The 19,931-nt window shown below is 48.0% G+C and overlaps 1 protein-coding gene across 1 annotated transcript in view; it reads right to left on the bottom strand.

Moving 5' to 3' along the window:
- Positions 1 to 19,931, bottom strand: part of CCDC148 (coiled-coil domain containing 148) — a 1,212,845-nt gene that overhangs the window by 1,008,774 nt on the left and 184,140 nt on the right. The window contains exon 2 of the mRNA XM_078681707.1: positions 14,954 to 15,019. Within this exon, the coding sequence (XP_078537833.1) occupies positions 14,954 to 15,008 (55 nt within the window). The 5' untranslated portion in view covers positions 15,009 to 15,019. The remainder of the gene's footprint in view (positions 1 to 14,953; positions 15,020 to 19,931) is intronic.

Raw genomic sequence — 19,931 nt, 5'->3', positions numbered from 1 at the left:
AATGGAGACAAAAGAACAGCTGCTTCACATGGACAAGCTACTAGGGGTCATCAGGGCCAAGAATGATGATTTGGAGGCGAGGTTGCAACGTAATAACCTTCACATAACTGGAATTCCCGAGACGACCGCCATATCTAAGATGGAGACCTTCATCGCTGACCTGCTTCATGAACTGTTTGACCCTAATTTGTCCACTGTCTTTATTGTGGAAAGGGCTCATCGTTCGTTGGGGCAGAAACCTCCGATTGGGGCACCACCAAGACCCATTATAGCAAACACTTAAACTACCAAGATAGAGACCTTATCCTCAGGCTGGCTAGAGAAAAGGGGAAGATACAACACAAAGGCAACGACATCTCATTCTATCCTGACTTCACCCCGGCGGTGCAGGCAGCACGTTGGGAATTTCTCCCAGCCAAACGTATCCTTCTACAGGCACAAATTCCATATTCCCTGTGTATCCAGCCAAATTGAAAGTGTCCCTCGGTGGAACTGCCCACTTTTTCACTGACTCGAAATCTGCTTTAAAATTTGCCAAACATGTAGGGAGTAAGAAAAACAAGGGAGCACGAGAGACAGCTCAATCTTTAGGAGACCGCCTCAGTGACAATGACTGATATGGGTATTGTATATGTTGCTGAACTCTGGCTCAGGAGAATGATGGTATGGACTCCTTGCTGTGTTGTTTGAGAGGTTGATATGCGATTTGGTTTTCCCAGTTATGGTGTGATCATTCTTCTAATCTGTTGCCCTGCGCTAGGGCATGTAGCTTCATCCGCAGTACTCCTGGCCACCTTGTGTATACGAGGTAGTTTGCCGGTGCCACTGCGCCCCCATGGGAGATTTCCCTGTTTTGAACCGCGTACGCTTGTGGTTTCGCTTTTCTAGGGTGGCTATTCTGCAACCTGATTGGGGGGTTGGAGTGGGAGGGGGAGGGAGGGTGGGGATTGTTTTGTTTGTTCTTGCCAGTCTGAATGTTGCTCATTGGATGAATCTAGGAATTCATGGCTTGATGCATACTCAGTACTGCTCATCTGATGTGTATGGATGTGTCTTACTTGCGACCTTCCTGATGTACTAAATTGCATTACTTGGAACATTCGCGGCTTAAACGATGGTAGGAAATCAAAATTAGTCCATGCCTACCTGTCTAGACATAATATAGATATTTGTTTGTTGCAGGAGACGCACCTAAATGTTACACCTTCAAAGAGACTTTGCCATGGGCTATGGGGTAGTGTCTACTCCTCTGTATACTCCAATTATGCACGCAGTGTGGCTGTATTGATCAAGCGAGGGCTGGATTGGAGGGAGGGGATTGTGCAACTTGACCCAAAGGACGATATACCCTTCTACTTGGAACACTATGTGGGATCTCCATGGTCATTGTGGCCGTATACGGTCCTAATGTGGATTCCCCTGAATTTTTCAATGACATCTGGATGAGGGTGAAAGCTACGAGATGCAGCACGATATTGTGGGGTGGGGATTTCAACGCTATTCTAAATGACGATCTGGATAGGCGAGGTGCCTCCCGCTCTTTGCATCCCACGGCTGGTGCTGCCCTGAAGGCTATAATCTCGGATGGAGACCTGGTAGATCTATGGCGCGGTATACATCCACTACTCAGGGAGGGCACCTGCATTTCCGATCACCATAGCACATGGTCCCGCTTGGACTTTTGGCTGGTGTCTCGTGATGTTGCCTCTTAGGCTTCGAAGGTATTGCACATGCTGCGCACCCTGTCCGATCATGCCCCATGCTTGTTGAAACTATCACTTCCAGGCTCGCCCTCATGCGCTTTCACTTGGCGCCTCCCCCCACACGCTCTGCTTGAAGAAGCATTTAAAGAGGAGAAAAGGTCAGATATCAATGAATACTTTGATTTGAACAAAGGGTCTGTAGACACCATGGCCTCACTCTGGGAGGAATTCAAAGTCATTATCTGAGGCAAATGTATTGCCAGACAAGCAGGAGTGTTAAAGGCTATTAGGGGAAAGCTTACCTCCTTAGAGGCCCAAATTAGAGACCTTGAGGAGAGTTTCTTTTCCACTGAGGACCCGTGCACTGCTGGTCTTTTGAAGGCCAAGTTACTTGGCTTTTCTGAAGAAGCGCAGCGGGAGGTTAAATTCCTTGGTAAATACGCAGAGGCGAGAAGATACGGGAAGGGCGATAGGCCGGGACGCATGCTAGCTGGTATGATTAGGCCGCCACGGTCCACCACTTTTATCCATGAAATACACACTCCACCAGACACAGTGGTTAGAGGCCAAGCCGACATCTTAAATGTTTTCTTTGATTTTTATTTCGGGCTTTACACTGCCACCCAAGACACATGCTATGAGGGGATGCAGTCCTTTATGGATTCGATCGCCCTGGTCTGGTTTAATAATTTCCATAGATAATATATGGACCTCCCGTTCACTACTGACGATGTTGCCCAGGTTATAAAAACTCTGCCACTTGATAAAGCCCCCGGTCCCGATGGCCTAACCACATCCTTTTATAAGACATACGTTGAAGAAATAGCACCTAAGCCAGTGGCAGTCTATGAGGAGGCCTTAGAGGAAGGGATACTGCCCGCGTCCATGAGGGAAGCCATAATTATCACTTTGTTAGAGCCCGGGAAACCAGATACGGAAATACACTCATATCGGCCTTTGTCGTTGATAAACGTCGATGTCAAAATATTAGCCAGATTCATTGCCCATCGACTTCAACCACTGCTCCCCATGGTAGCATTTCCGGATCAATCAGGGTTTATCCCTGGGAGATCTACATCTCATAATTTGCGTACTATTTTTTCGATCTTGCACTATCTACACCCTGATGTTCACGCCGCAGGGGTCTTCCTGGATGCCACCAAGGCCTTCCACACACTCGAGTGGCCATATTTATTTACCATATACTGGGCCGGATGGGTTTTAGCCCACTCCTACTTAATTGGATACGGTTGCTATATACCTTGCCCAAGGCCCAGATTAGGGTGAATTGACTACTATCCGAGCCCTTCCCTATATCGCGCGGTACAAGGCAGGAATGCCCTCTCTCCCCGCTACTGTTCGCAATAGCGATGGAGCCCCTGGCCGCCCGTATTCGACAACACCACACCGCGCGAGGCATAGGGCTTAGCTCCAGGAGCCTACTGATATCAATGTATGTGGATGACGTTACTCTATATCTACTTAACCCGGAGATAAACCTAGACCCAGTTTTGAGGGAGTTTATCCGGTTCGGTGGCCTCTCTGGGGTTTCCATATATTGGGCAAAATCAGTGATATTTCCATTAACAGAGGGCACACCATAGGTACATTCTGAATATTCCCTTAAATGGGAAGTGGAAGAGGTCAAGTACTTGGGCATATGGATCAGTCGCGACACACAGGCAGTTTGGAACTTAAATTATGGGTGGGCTGTTGAATGGCTGGAAGAAAAAGTTAAGATCTGGTCCAAACTATCACTATCCTTAGCTGGGCAGATAGCTCTGGCCAAAATGGTAATCCTGCCCAAATTTTTGTATTTATTTGTAAATATTCCAATCCCACTCACGATGCATTTCTTTAACTCTCTCAAATCACACCTAATTTCCCTCGCATGGGTGGGTGGGCAAGCGAGGACATCCTGGGACATGCTAACACTCCTGTTACATCAGGGCGGGCTATGCGCTCCGGACATGCAGCTGTATGCACTATGCGCCCAGGCCCAGTCTCTACATTTTTGGGTGCACCCCACGTCCTTCCAACCTCATGTCGCAGTTGAAATTGATGCTGCTGCGCCTGTTCTGCTACAAGTTGCTATCTATAAGCCGATGCGGTGCCCGCATGGGGACATTGACACTGCCGGCACGCTGCGGTGGGCTTGGGATGAGTTACGAAAAAGGGCGGATATCCCATTGCTGTATGCCCCCTCGATACCGTTAGCACAAAATCCAATGATGCCTTGCCTCGAAGACGGGATTAGTAAATCATTAGCGCAGAAACTACAACTACGCACCTTCGAAGACTGAGGGCCAGATGTAGGTAATTCTATTTTACCGACTCATAAATACCGAATTTTACCGATTCGGTATTTATGAATCGGTAAAATAGAAGTGTTGAGATGTAGGTAAATCCAGATGTGCATTTACCGAATCGGTAAAATTCGGTATTTACCGATTCGGTAAATACCGACATGTAATGCCCATTCATTCCTATGGGCTTTGAAGCCCATAGGAATGAATGGGCATTACCGATTCGGTATTTACCGAATCGGTAAATACCGAATTTCACAAGGGTGCAGGGGGTGTCACTTTGACACCCTCTAGCACCCCCAAAACAGGTTTGGGTGCCATGTGGCAGGCATACATGCCCCAAGGGCAGGTCTGCCTGTCATATGGCACAGGTGTGCATGCACACATGTGCATGCACACCGGAATCGGTATTTTACCATCAAATTGAATTTGATGGTAAAATACAGATTCGGTAAAGCCTGTGGGACTCAGAAGAGTCCCACCTACATATCAAATTTACCGAATCGGTAAAAATACCGATTCGGTATTTTACAGAATCGGTAAATTTACCGATCGGTAAATTTACCGATTCTGTAAAATGAAGGCCCCTACATACCATTTCTCAAATACCGGTCGGTAACGGCCGAAAATACCGATTTTCGGCCGTTACCGACCGACCTACATCTGGCCCTGTTTTCCTGAAAATGAATTTAGGCTACCTCCATCAGCAGAGGAAGGCAAAGAGGTACCTTTCTCTGAACTATTCCTATATCATAAGATACGTGCCACGTGTCGTGCCCTGTCTAGGGACTTCCCAGCAGCCCCTCCAACACTCCACGCACTAGAGAACCTATTGAAATCTCCCTCCCCCCGCAAGCTAGTCACACGTTTATATGCAAACATGCAAAACACAGCCCCAGTGGTGAAACCCAAATCCTTCCAGTAATGGAACGAAGACCTTGGGATTGAGGGAGGATGATAGTTGCTGGCGCTGCAAGTACTCCCCTGCCACGTTTTTGCATGTGGCTTGGGACTGCCCAATGATCGCAGAGTATTGGTCTAAAATTTTTACCTCAGTCAGCCAGATTGTTGGGGTGCCAGATGCTCCGTCGCCCATTCTAGGCTTACTGGGGTATGTCAAAGATACCCCACCCAAACTGTGCAAATTACACGCCTTGCTTCTACTATATGCGAAACGGCAGATTGCGGCACATTGGGGGAGAAGGAGGGCGCCATTGATTAAGAGGTGGATTGCCAAAGTCACCTATGGCAACACACAGCTGAGTACATTCTGGGAACTCGTACCCCCCACCCCACGCCCTCGGGACATTTGGTAACCATTTTTGACGTGGCTAAGGGGACAGAGCAAACTAGTAGGAGCGGAACATGTTGAGGGTGCACAGACTGTGCAATAGATTTGGATCAGACTGAGGGTCACAGAATCTCGGGTGCAGCCCTGAAATGTGTCACCCCTGGGAAAGGCCGCAAGTTGTATGAGCTTTGAGCTGTCCTGTACGATACCTGTGCGGCCCTATATTGTTCTATGTAGACTGCATTTATATATCCGCAGACTATTGTCAAAGTAGGTCTTACCATCTGTGATTAGTACTTCTATGTATTAGTGATGCATGCACGACGAGATCAACTACTGCTTTGTATCTTGATATTTGATATGTAACCGGGCCATATTCCATCTTGATGCACCTTTGTACTGGCCTGTTATGTTGTTATATGGTTTTTGTACCTTGATAAATGCCAATATATATATTTTTTTAAACAAATAGAAGGGGTCCAAAAGGGGAAGAGTCTTGAGAGTTGATAACTTTTCAATATTTTGCAATCAAATTTCAGTTGCAAACCATAAGAAACTGCTATTTAGAAGAAATGCCCCAAACAAGCCCCTTCCAAAGAGTGATTCATTATGTCTTTCTAATCCCATTAAGCAATACGGTAACCTGTTACTGAATCACAGCGTGAGTTTGGTACTTTAAAAAAAAAAACATTTGTGTTTGCAAACCCTATTGTTACAATGCACGCAAGTGTTGGAGATAGACATTGCTTGTGATAAAACATCAGGCATAATGGATTAATAAACTCAATAGTGTATGCCTATTTTATGCCTATTAGGGCTTAAAGAGTCTCTGAATCTTTTTTTGCTTTTTGTCACAGAACATGGGGTTTTTAATTAATGGAAATAATTTAGAAGATGATAGATTTGTTTGAATTATTTGAAACCCGTCAGAATATTTGCAAACCCAAAAAATTGTCAGGGCTCAAAACTAAACTGAATGGGGGGGCGTGGTCTGGCAGCGACCAAAATGGCCGCCTGATCTTGTACCACTCCGGTAAACCCCCAATATCCGCAAACGATCCGCGGTCTGCACGGCATCTGAGGCCGGAATTGAGGAGCCCTTCTCCTCCGATGTTGTCTGTTCCCTCCCGGGTGCTGATCCGAGCCCGGGTGCCGGAGATCCGGGACTCAGCGTTTGGAGGCCGACCGTGGCCCTTGCTCCGCAGACCCAGCGATGGAGCACCGGCCTCGCGTGCTGCGAGGCGCGAGACGAGACTGCTGAGTGGCGGTTGGGAGCGGCGCCTGACACCGAGGCCCCCCGGACCGCGGATTGCGGCGCCTGCTCCCGCCCCCACTGACAGGGGTGCTGAGCCCGGGCGGCGGCGACTGAGGGACCGGGAGGTGACCGATTGGGGCCCCCGGTGAGTGGACTTGTTGGCTGGCGACGCCGTTGGCGCCCTGGGGCCTGCGCCTCTGATCGGGGCTCCTGCACGCCCGCGGTGTGGACTCCACCGGAGCTGCGGGGGGACCTGCGCACGATAGGAGCCTGCACGAAGAGTGCAGTGGGACAATGACCTTGGGTCTGCACCGAAACTTGGCGACATTGCGTGGAGATCTCGGCGAGGGACCCCTGCTCTGCCGACCCTGGGGGGGGAGACGGTGCGCCTGAGGGGCAGATGAGGCTGGCCCCTCCACGCCCGTGGCCTATGATTGTGGGGCCCCAGTGAAGAGTAGGTAGTGGCCCGGTTCAGCCCGACGTGGCCCAGCGAGTGGAACGACCAGTGGCGTGGTGTGCTGGTCACGGTGATGGACCCCTGCAGCTGAGCCTCTGTCTGTGCGGCCGGACGCGCGGGGGAGGATTAGACGCTCCTCTCCTGAATCTATCTGGCTGGTGGTGGGGCCTGCTGGACGACGGGCCCCCCGTTACTGAAGGCGGATGCGCTGACCGGGCCCTCAACTGAGACTCAGCTTACCGGATGGGGGGCCTGCTTCGCGGGTGGAACGATCCCTATCGGCTGCAGTGTCTGGCCGCGCGCGCCGGACCAAGAGATCTGGTGTGGCCCTACCTGGGTGGCGGCCTGGTGGTGTGGCGTGAGAGCGACCGACCGTCTGCCATCCTCTGCGACCATGCGGGGCAAGAAGAATACGACGCCATCAAGCCAATACGATGGACAATTACACGGCGGGCCCGGCCAGTGACGAACTGCCCCACCCTGCACCATCGGAGGAGCTCCGGGAGCCGTCCCTCTCCTCCATCATGCAGGCCATTCAATCTCTGGGCACCACGCTGGAGTCCAAGATAGACAAAATGTCCATCGAGCTGACGCTTCAGAGGGCGGATCTGAACAAGACGTCGGAAAAGGCTACACAGAACGCGGCGGCTATCATAGATTTACAGGGGACTACCAAGTCGCTGCAGCAACAGGTCCAATGGCTCACGCACCGACACCAACAGATGGCGGCTCGGTTGGAGGACCAGGAAGGGAGGGCCCGAAGGAACAACCTTAGAGGTGTAGGTGTGCCGGAAAAAATGGAGGGGGCCAGCGTAGAGCTGTTTCTAGAGGACCTTATCTTAAACACTCTCAAACCCAAGAGGCTATCCAAATTTTTCATCATAGAACGGGCGCACAGGGCGCCAGTCCCGCCTCCGCGCCCGGGGCTCCCACCGAGGACCATTATTGCGCGAGTACTCAACTACCGCGACCGGGACGCAATCCTACAGGCGGCACGGCGACACGGAGATCTGTGGGTGGAAGACACCACGATCCGTTTCTTTCCGGACTTTACGCTCAAGGTCAAGCAGGAGCGCAGATCGTTTGACCCAGTCAAGAGGAAGCTGCGGGAGTGTGACCTTCGCTACATGATGTTCTTCCCGGCACGGCTCAAAGTGCTGGCGGAGGGCAAATCCTTCTTCTTTACCACCCCAGAGGAGGCCCATACTTGGCTGGAGGGGCGCGGGCAACGTCGGAGAGGCCCGGATGGTGAGGGCAGCTGGAGGTCTTCGGCCCCCGGTCTCCGGCCTCCTCTGTGGGGACGCCGAGGGACATGGGCCAGCACCGTGACGATCTGTCCCTGGGGGCGTGGAGGCGGACCCGCAGCCTCTCTGCGTCTCCGGCTCTGGAGTGAGGAGTCGGACTATCTCAACTTGGACTGGCGAGCTCCTATGGACATGTAATGTATGATGACACTGTTAATGCTTGAAGTAGCCATGATTGCACCTCGCTTTGCTCTCTCCTGCGGGGCAGGTGGTGGGCTTGCTTTGTACAGGGGTCCTGAAAAGTATCGAACTTGCGGGGACTGCTGAACTGGTACTGACTATTCGCCTTTGCCCTAGCGGGTGGGCACAAATATTTCGTTAAGGGAGGGTTTTTTATGCATCATGGGCCTTTGGTTCTGGCTGGGATGTTTGTTGGCCTACCTTATGGAGTTACACGGGGGGTTTGGGGGGGGGAGCCCAGGGGGGTGGAATTGGCTGCACCACTCCCTCTAAGGTTATCGTTTTTCAGGGCTACAGGCGCTCTGCTGATTGGGGATGTCCGGCACTGTTGGCTGGAAGGGCAGGGTAGCAGGGTGGGGGAATGTTGTGAGGGGGGCACGGGGTCTTGGTTCAGTTGTTTATCTGTCATTTTTGTATTCTATCTTGGTTCTAATTCCATCAACACGCTTGCGGGGCGGAGGGAGCGGAGAGAGGGTAGGGATGGCTCTTCCGCATTAAGGGCTGACAGGAGATATGGCAGGCACGCACTCACATAAGTCGCAACATATCAACATCTTATCCTGGAATGTGAATGGCCTGCAGAATAAAATTAAACGGACAGTTGTCCTGCAGTACATCCACAGACATGCTCCTGATGTTATCCTCCTTCAGGAGACGCATCTGTTGGGGAATCATTGCAGGGCCTTGGACAGATTTGGGTACACCCTCCGTGCACACTCTGGTTTTACGACAGGCTCAATGGGAGTTGGTATACTTATTAAAAACTCACTGCCATTGGTTCTGGGACAAAGTTGGCTGGATCCCCTGGTTCGCTATGTGGCACTATCCACACATTGGGAGGGCCGCCCTCTAATCTTCTGCTCACTCTACATACCCCCAAGGCTGCACGCGTACACCCTACCGGATGTGGGGCGGTTGCTACTGGACTTGCCTACGGGGACGTTAATATTGGGAGGTAATATGAATGATGTGATGGCCAGGGATATGGACAGGTCGTCACCCTTGCTGAGTGGGGGGGGGGGCCCACCTCAGGGACTTTACGCAAGCAATGGGTCTTCTTGATCTATGGCGAACACATAATCCACACCTCAGACAGTACACACATCTATCGGCGGCCCATGGGGCCTCCTCTAGGATCGACTACATTTTCACGCGCGCAGACAGTATGACTCTGTTCCGAGATGGACACCTTCTGGCCAGGGGAATTTCAGACCACGCACCGGTAGGGGTCCAGTTGTTGGGTCCCACTCGAGACTGGAGCGTCCCCCCTCAGCTTGACTCTTTTCTGTTTAAGGATAAGGACTTTCAGGAGAGCTTTGGGGAGAGAGTGGATCAATATTTTACTGAGAACGTGGGCTCCGTGGAATCCCCTGGGATAGTGTGGGAGGCTTACAAAACCGTGGCGAGAGATTTTGTCCAAGCCGAAGTAGGGCGGAGGCGGAAAGATAAATATGCTCAGGTGGAGCGCTTAGGGGCGGAGATTATGGCATTGGACCATGAGACAGGGCTCACCCCGGACCAAGACCGAGCTAGACTGCATAGGGCACGCCTGCTAAGTAAAGAAGTGAGGGATCTCCAAACGGACCAAGCACGGGCGCACGCACTAGCCACCCAGCGCAGAGTGTATGACATGGGTGACAAGGCGAATAGAATGATCGCCTGGTTGGAAAGGAGAGACCGGGACCGTAGCTGGGTGCCGAATATAGAACACCCAGATGGATCGGTGAGTACCACCAGCAGGGCCATAGCGGAGGACTTCGCACACTACTACGAGGAGGTCTACCGCTCCCGCACGTCTCATACTGACCAGGACTGTCGAGATTTCCTTGCCCCCTTGCAACTTTCAGTCCTGGAGGCGGTGGACAGGGATGTGCTAGAGGCTGAAATCACAGTTAAGGAAGTAGAAGAGGCCATGGGGGATTTACAGATGGGGAAGGCCCCGGGACCTAATGGGTTTCCGGCGGAGGCGTTCGGCTGTGTGGCCGGTCACATTGCACCACATTTATGCAATATGCTCCTTGAGGCACGTGACGTGGGTCACCTTTCGCGGGATTTGCGCCTGGCCACGATCGTGGTGGTCCACAAGGCAGGGAAGCCACGTGGTGTCTGCAGCTCCTACCGACCTATCTCCCTCCTCAACTACGAGACGAAGGTCCTTGGAAAGATCCTAGCTACACGTCTGGGGGCGGTGATCCAGTCGCTGGTCCACCCGGACCAGTCAGGCTTCATGCCCCACCGGAACACGAGACTTAACCTGCGCCGGCTGTTTGGGGTCCTACAGACAGTCGCCACACCGGAGGGTGCTCCGGCGGCCTTGCTCTCCCTTGACGCTCGTATGGCCTTCGACAGCGTCGAATGGTGTTATATATACGCCGTGCTGGAGAGACTGGGTTTCGGGCCGAACTTCTGTTCATGGGTAAAACTGCTATACGTGGAACCGCTGGCGAGAGTCCGAGTGAATGGGGCCACGTCTCGTGAGTTTCGACTGGGACGTGGCACGAGACAGGGCTGCCCCCTGTCTCCGACCCTCTTCGCCCTGGCGCTGGAGCCCCTGGCGCACTGGGTGAGGACGGACCCGGGAGTGTGGGGTATAGCAATGGATGGCGGTTGGGAAGAGCGTATTTCGCTCTACGCCGACGACATCCTGCTATACACCCAGAGGCCGGCGGAATAGATTCAGCGTCTCATGACTATATTGCGTACTTTCGGGGAATATTCCGGATACCAGATCAACTGGAGTAAATCCCTCGGCTACGTTCTGGCGGGGCCCCAGCCGCCTGTGGTGGTGGGATGTGAGGGCCTGGTATGGCAGGAGGCGTTTCGCTACCTCGGGATATGGATTGCGCCGACGGCCTCGGAGTTCCTCCGGCTTAACGTACAGCCACTACTTGACCGCTTGCATGGCGACGTATTACACTGGCGCACCCTGCCGGTCTCCCTTATGGGGAGAGCGGTACTCTTCAAAATTATGGCCCTGCCACCGCTGCTATACGTGCTGCAGAGCTCCCCGTTCTCGATCCCGGATCAGGTTTTTAAAACGGTGGAGGCGGAGCAACGTTCCCTTCTGTGGAGCGGTGGCTGCCCGCGGATCGCCCTTGGTAAGCTGCAATGCGGTCCCTACGAGGGGGGACTGGCGGTCCCTGACATCCGCCTCTACTACTGGGCGGCTCAACTGACCAACGTCAACGGCTGGGTTTTTGCCCCGCAGGAAGAACCGGTGTACCGGGTGGATCGGGCGGCCATGGGCGAGGGTACCTATCTGAAGGCCCTTTACTCTGGGGCGCGGCGTACTCTGCCCTTGCCTCCTCAGACTGCGGTGGTGGTCCAAATCTGGAGGCGGGCGACGAAATTGCTCGGCTGGGAGAAGAAACTTACGGCTCAGACGCCCCTATGGAAGGGAGATTTCCTGAGGGAAGTAGTTAAACTCCGCGATTTATATTCCTGGAGCCTCATTGGCAGAGATCTATTGGGCGATGTCTGGAAGAGGGGGCAAGTGGTGGAATTCGCGGCTTTGCAGTCCGAATTCCAGATGGGGAATGGCGAATTTCTCCACTACCAACAATTCGCGCATGCCATAAATTCACACTTGTCGCAAGGGGACCAGCTACCCGAGTACGCCCCGCTTGAAGACAGGCTGCTCCACGACCCAATGATTGATAAGGCCATCTCGCTCACCTACAAAAAGTTAATTAATAACCTCCCAGATACACTTGGGCCACTCCGGGAGAAGTGGGAAACTGATTTGGGTTTGCTGGAAGATGATGACTGGAGTGAAGCCCTACAGTGCCCCAGGGAAGTGGCGATTCGGGCAAGATTCCGTCTGGTACAGCTTCGTATACTCCATAGGTCGTACACCCCACGTACGGTACAATTTAAAATGGGATACGCAACATCGCGCTTCTGCCTGAGAGGGTGCGGGTATGAGGGCACATTCTTCCACATCCTCTGGGATTGCCCCAAAATTCGCTCCTACTGGGTCAGGTTGAAAGACATAATGGAGGAGGTGGCTGGGGCGGAGGTACCGCTGGAGGCCAGGTGGCATATATTAGGAGTCACGGGAGAGGTAACATGGCCCAAGGGGGAAAAGGTGTGGTTGGCGTTTGCGAGTATGGTGGCTAAGAGAAATATCGCATGTCTCTGGGGGAGTGACCTAATACCAACAATAGAGGAATGGGAGCGGGACTTGGACTGGTGTCAGAGGGCGGAGAGGGTCATATATAACAGTAGGGGCTGCCCCAAAAAATGGGAAAAGATCTGGCGGGCCTGGAGAAGATACAGGGGAGAGTGGATGGACGCCTCGGAGGATGAGTAGTGAAGCCCTGCCAAGTCGGGCAACGCCTGTGATAGGTTTGTGTTCCCTCATTACAGGGAGGCTGTGGTTTTAGGCTCGGCTCCGGGCCGCATTTCTAGAATAGGGGTGGGGGAGGAGAGGAAGTCAGGAGGGTGGGGGGGGGTATCTGGGCAGGGGACGGACTGAAGACCGGAGGCAGGCGAGAGGGTACACTGCAGTGGAGGTGGACCATCCCAATACCGGTAAATGATTGAACTGATGTGATTTTAACAATGTAAGCTAAATCTGCTCTTCAACTGCTCCTAAGTGTGTATTATGATGGAATTGTTTTGCTTTCAATAAAAAGATGTTTAAAAAAAAAACTAAACTGAATGTTCCATGAAACTGGTTTAACACTTGTTGCTATGTTTGTTGTTGTGCCTGTGAGCTGCCACTTCTACCATTACTGTATATCACCAAATTATATCTGAATTTCTTTATCCACCTTTTTGGTGCCTGGTATAGGCACTAGCTACAGCTTTATGAAAAGGACTAAAAGCAAGGAACACAACTCTAACATCTGGTGCAAAATGCCACATGCATCCACTGAATGAACTGTGGGACTCTACATCTCCCACACACTGTATATCATTTGCTGTTCCATGTTGTTTTTGTACCCCATTTCCCTTTCTTCACGTGTCCCACGGAACACCTATGCCTCAATATATAGCTCCTTAAGCTCGAGGCACACCCTGACTCTGTAATGCCTCTGTAATGCCATCTAATTAGTCATGAGAAGCATTGGAACTGTACATGGTATTCACTACTCATCGGAGATGGGTTCCCTGTAGAAAAGACGCCTTCGGGCAATCGCGCGCTTTATAAGTTGACAAATCAAATCAAATAAAAATGAAAGCACATCTCCCAAAGTGAAGGTGACCAAAAAACCCTCTGGGTGCGCTAGATCCAGAACCTCACAACTTCAGGGAGCTTGATAGGAAAGGAAAGAGTAGACTTTTTGGAATCTTTGCTACTCTCTTAATTTGCTATCTCAAACCTTTCTCTGAATTTATGGCTGCTTTTTAATTTTTTTGCAGTCTTCATACCAGTCAGAGGAGAGTAGAAGTACCTAGTGTAAGATCCTGATGGACATCATCTGTAAAAGAAATGATACCATTCTCAGAGGAAAGATTTGCACTAGAGGGAGAATCTATCTGTTCATTCAAGCACTTTCCCGTCCATCTCCATCTAGGTTGCTTTTGGGTTCTCTTTTTGGTGGTTTCCACACTTCAGAATGGGATGTACTTTGCATGATGTTCAATTTATCACTGAGAACTGCTAGATCCTGAGAGTGGTGAAGCACGCCAACCTTTTGTCAAACCTACAAACTGGACATGTCTTATCATCTAAGCATAATACTCTTGATGGAACCAACTTTGATCGTCTACTGTATATTATTCTGCTGAGCAACACAAAGCCAGCCTGCCTTGATATCTGTTGCACTAGCTGTTCAAACTAAAGAAATAACTCAATATGGTGGTGTGCATTTAATGTTGCCTTTGTTAAATAGATCACCCATTCTTGTACCACACTGTACATCCAGGTTCACAACACAGGGTAAAAAAACTATTTAAAAAACAAGTACAAAGCTGTCATCTCAGCAACTGCTACTTGAGGCAAATGACTATCAAAGCTTGCTATATTTGATCTGAAAGTCATTTATAACCACCAGTTTCTTTAAATTTCACTGACCTCAGAGTTGGAAGTCAACATGATGGAACCACAATGAAGAAATAAACTCAGCCAGTTCAATTGTGGGGTACAATTAAATTATAAACCCCCTTTAACATAGGAAACCATATAAATCCTCATTCGAACAGGCTGGCAAATTCAGATGGACACTTACCTATCCCCACAACCCTCATTGGTTAGACAAGAAATATCTATTGCAAACCACATCAACAATGCACATTTCAGTTTTGCTATTATGTTTTCTCTTAACATATTTTTAATCAATTGACAAATAGAGCCTCTGTGTTGACAATCAATATTACTTCAGTTCGAAATACACATCAGTTTGAATCAATATGACTTGCATGACTGTTTAACAAATATTTCCTGATATATATATCGTGTCTTAATGATATAAAACAATCACTATTTTAATAAAATAATAGGATGCATTACCTATATCTTTGGATCTGTGAGTCATTACAAAAGCTCTCAAGTTCCTTCCAGTCATGTTGCATTAGCCTGTTAAGAAAATACAAAACAATAATCAAGAAATGCAACAATAGTTCTATGGGGTTATGGTAACTAGGCTGATCTAGGTAATTGCATAGCTGAGTGGCAAAGGGCCAAAAACACTAGCATGGATTATTAATTTAACAATAACCCATGATGGTCCAACTATTTATAAGGAGTCTGATATGAAGTTAGGTTTGGGGAAAGAAACACATATGCTCGGTACCCATCATGAAAATATAAAAACATTTTAGCTATATTTTTAAATCTAGCATGAAAAAACTAACCTATAAAAATAAGAAACCATCTGTGCCAGACAGATTTATTGCTGCATATCATAAATGTTTTTCAAAACAGAGCTTGCGTACATGTTATGATCCTCCAGTAAAATCTATGGGCGAGAGTGCTATTTCAGAATCACTCGAATAGGCACAAGAAATTCCAGCTCACACAGAAATTCAAGCAAAGTGACCTACCTTGTGCAGTGTACATGAAAGATATTTTGCAGATGGCCGAGGGTTCAGAGGGTTTTAATGACATTGGGGAGAATTTGTATTGAACTGTGGAGCTGTTGTCCCTAATTGTCTCTATGTGTGAATTTTGTATAAGTCTGCTTTGGCAAAGATTTTTGTGATGATCTTAAAATTTACAAAGCAGGGTAGTATTGGGGTATTTCCTTAAAAAGAGGATGGTTAACAATCTAATGCTGAATGTGAAGAAGTGAGTGGCAGGACTGGATGTGCATGGGAAGCCAGATGTAGAATATGCTCTAACGAATCTCCCCTTCAAATTAGAATATATAGGTATTTTACAAAGTGAGGTTATCCAAAGATTCTCTATGGTACTCCTCACTTTACGGCTCACTGTTCAACAGCCTAAATGAGTCAATGCTTAACACTGTAGGAGGAGATGTGAGAAACAACAAGCCCCATGAAGACAGATTAAGAGCTGAATAAGCTCGTCAAGACAAAGGTATACCATAAATATAGAAATTTGCATGGATAGCAGTAAATGTTGGATGACAACAGCAACAATCTAGAAACAGTTTAAGTTAACTGTTTTAACATTTGGTGTAGTCCATTGAGAACAGGAATTCTAAAAAACGTATTCTACCTGCATCTAGCATTTTTTTTAAATGGAGCAATATCAAAGGGCAGGCTATGCGTGGCAGGTGCCACGCGGGTCTAGCTTACAGGGCGTGAGTACGACCAAGCAAAGATAAGTACTTTTGCATGAGTGTTGGTTCTCTTGCTCATACCTGTTACTTTCTTTTTTCCACAGGGTGTGCCATTTTGCTACCTCCCCCCTCCCGAGATCCATGGTGCTTTAAATTTAAGCGCCTTCTGTAAGAACGTTTTTATTTTCTGATCTATTGTGATTATCTATTCAGCCCAACTACACTAAGCAGCTCTGCTGTCCGTTTTCATTACATAATCATGTGATAGCTTTAACTACTATATGGGCATACGATCACCTTTTTGCCTGTATTTTTCAGCATAGTCACGCTATGAGACTTGTGTAGGGACCTTTGTTCCTGCGTCTCCACAAGGGTAATGTTAATCCCTTATGAGCACGAGTTCACTTTTGACCTCACTTGTGTTCAGGATATGGCTACAATCTCACAATATGAGCACTCAAGAAAGTTGTCTTTTATCTAACAACAACGGACATTTCAATATATAATTAAACGTGTGTTCTCTCTCTCCCACCCAATTGTCTATGTTTTGTCTGTTGTATGTGACTTTCTTTGTCTCAGAATAAACTTGGTTCCACTCCAACACGATGGAATGTTGATATAGTGTTTTTCTTTTTAACACTAGCAACCCCAGGCTACGGTGGGCCTTAGCGCGCCCATACCACGAGGTTCAACACTAACTTTTTAATTCACTGGTCCTGACAAAGGCCTGATGTACCATTTCACATTGGCTGAAACATGTTGACCTTACACTAGGATAATATTGGACTTGTAATTTTGGTCCATTATCCTACACTTCTGTTTTTAATCCTTGTCCAATTGGCAAAACAAATAAATTCTTTTTTTAACTCAATTGTGACATTTTAAAACTCACTTTATTTTCACTTCACACACAAAAAAAACAGCTCCGCAGTAACCTGGCGTTGCAGCACACTAGGGTGGCATTCGGCCACTCCTGGTGGGGCCCGATGATGAAGCATGTCACCAACCAGGTTGGTGAGTGAGGGCTTTCAATTCAACCTAATAAGGTTTCCTTAACAGTCAACCTAGACTGTGCGCTAGGCTACCTGCTTACTCTTATTGTAGTCATTAGATGTTGTGACGCTCCTTTGTTGTTCTATTGGATTTCGCCCAATGGGAATAGGAGCGTTTTGTTTCCCTTCCTCTCTTGTTGTTACAAGTACGAGTGAAGATAGTCATGATGCTGTAGAGATTTAGCACACTTGCCAAGGTTACTTTCAGAAATAGATAAATGTATGATGCTCAGTTCACGCACTCATGAGCAGCTCACAGGTTATATCTGAAAATGAGGTGATGAAAACATTCCATGTAGGGTAAGTGACCGATACACGGTGAAAGAGGATGTCAAAAATGAGAATATACCACTTGTTTGCATCCATTTCATTGTCAGGCTATTACCTCATGGGCATTTCCTCATGGACTACAATTTCTTCATAGACCATCTTCTCATTTACTATTTCATTGTAAGTTATAGAAATAAAATGATATGGATAATATTTTTAGAACAAGGTTACAGGATAATGGATAAAGGTAAGGGGCTGGGGTAATGTGTTAAGTGTATGAGTAAGGGTTTAAGGGTAATAGACAGGAGTCATGGGTAAAGTAGTAAGGACATTTTTATAATGCATAATTATTAAAAAGCTTACCATACATTAGGATATTTTTGCAACTGCCACAGCAAGTTTAAAAATGTAAAATGATAGTTCAAAATAATGTCCATAAGGTTAAAACAACATAATTTATAAAGTTCATGGGCTTTACATTTTTCCGCAGCTTGCTTTAAAAATTTAGTAAAATGATAATTCAAAGTGAAGTCCGTTGCCTTAAAACACGCAACCACGGTTTGTCTGCAAGTTCGAATGCCATGTTGGTTAAAAGGTACTTTCATCAACGCGTTCCTTTCATTCATGAGATCAGATCAAACATGTTACATGAACAATATTTTCCTCCCATGCTTTGCACAGCCTGCATCGTTGAGTTTCTCCTTCCTGAAGCCAAGACACAGTGGGGGCACATCCTGGGAGAAGGCCAAAGAGGTATCTAATAAAGTGCTATTTTAGTTGCTTAGACCACCTGGCCTCTGGATAAAACTTAAGTTTGAGGATGTTATAGTCATTTATAACCACTGAGGCATGAGATCTGGCTGATAGTGCCCATAGCCACTGAGATGTTTTTCATTACACCATTTATAGTTTTTTTTAAATGACCCTTGGGGAAGGGTCATTTTCCATAATGGTCGAACACCCAGGGCATCAATGGCCATGTCTAGATACCGGCAAGCAGGGGCATTTTTGTTGGTTTGGACTTCGTGCCAGAGGAAGAGGACTTTACACAGTTGGCTGGCCGATGAGGACTTTACCCTGTTCCATACTTTGATGTATGCGCCCTTTCAGGCAACTGACTGATTTTCTAAGCCAAACTCAAGTCTTATAAGGGCCAGAGAAGCTTTAGATGGAAAGAGAAAAGGCAATCTAAATATTTTCGTAATAATCTAGTTTAAAGTCACTATGTCTTTACCTCGCCTCACTTCCATGGGTTAGGCTCAGGGTTAGTTTTGCAGCTATTACCTTGGTAGGGAGCTTGGACCAAGGGAGCTTGGTAGGGAGCTTGGACCACAATTATAGCGTTAACTTGCCTTTGTAACTCCTGCCTGTGTTGCTGGAAGGAACCCTTATCATCAAATAATACTGCGAGATATCTATAGGTTTCCACCCATTGCAGTTCTTGGCCTTATAGAAACCATTTATGCCTTTTCTGTATCCTATTACTCACTTCCACAACTTTGTTTTTCTTTTGAATTATTGACATGCCATTGGTTGCTGAGTAGTTAGATAGTCTGTCAAGGAGGCGTTGTAGACTGACTTTTGTTTGACTGAGGAGAATCACATCATCTGCATGCAAAAAGTTAGAGATATGCATGTCTCCTAGTAATATTGGGGCATGAGCGTTTACCCCGTCCTGGGCAGGGGTCAGGTCTTCCAAAACTAGATTAAACAAATATGGTGCCAATACACATCCTTGCTTTAAACCCTGGACAGGAAGGAGCCGTCCCCTATTCTCACTCTTGCCAAGTGCCGTGTATACTATAGCATCTATTTTGCTTTTTAAAAGGTGTTCAGGGATGCCCCAGATACCAATTTCTGCCAAAGAAGATTATGTTGCACTCTCCACAAAGTAAAGATCGTTTGCTCGCTTGTTTTGCTTTAATGTATCCATTATTACAGAGAGTGATAAGATATTCATTGCCCTGCCACCACCTTGTGTAAACCCAGATTGATGATGTTTTTTATTACAGCCCAAAGTGATAGGTCGTTTAGCAGAAGGCTTGTGAAATGCTTTGCCTCAGTATCTTAACAGTGTAATGAGGTGATCATTTTCGGGCTGTTGACGGTCACCCCCTTTGAAGATCGTATTAATTATGGAGCCTTTCTAGGAATTTGGAATACTTTCTAGCTGAAAGCACTGTTAAAAACCAGAGTAGAGGTAAGGGATTACATTTATGATAAGGGGTTAAGGGTTAACATTAGGGAACATATGTAGGAGGATAAGGGTAAGGGGGAAGAGTAATACGTTAAGAGTAAGGATTGAGGGTAGTGGTGCAAGGGGTTAAGAGTGAAGGTGCAAGGAGTTAAGCGGTATGGGAAGGTGTAATGGGTTAGGGGATGGGTGAGTAGTTAAGGATGAGGGCTTATGGGTAAAAAGCTA

This window comes from Lissotriton helveticus, chromosome 3_1, assembly GCF_964261635.1.
Source record: "Lissotriton helveticus chromosome 3_1, aLisHel1.1, whole genome shotgun sequence".
Lineage (NCBI taxonomy): Eukaryota > Metazoa > Chordata > Amphibia > Caudata > Salamandridae > Lissotriton > Lissotriton helveticus.
Note: the sequence above shows the minus strand (reverse complement) of the source record. Positions and strands in the feature narration are given on the sequence as shown.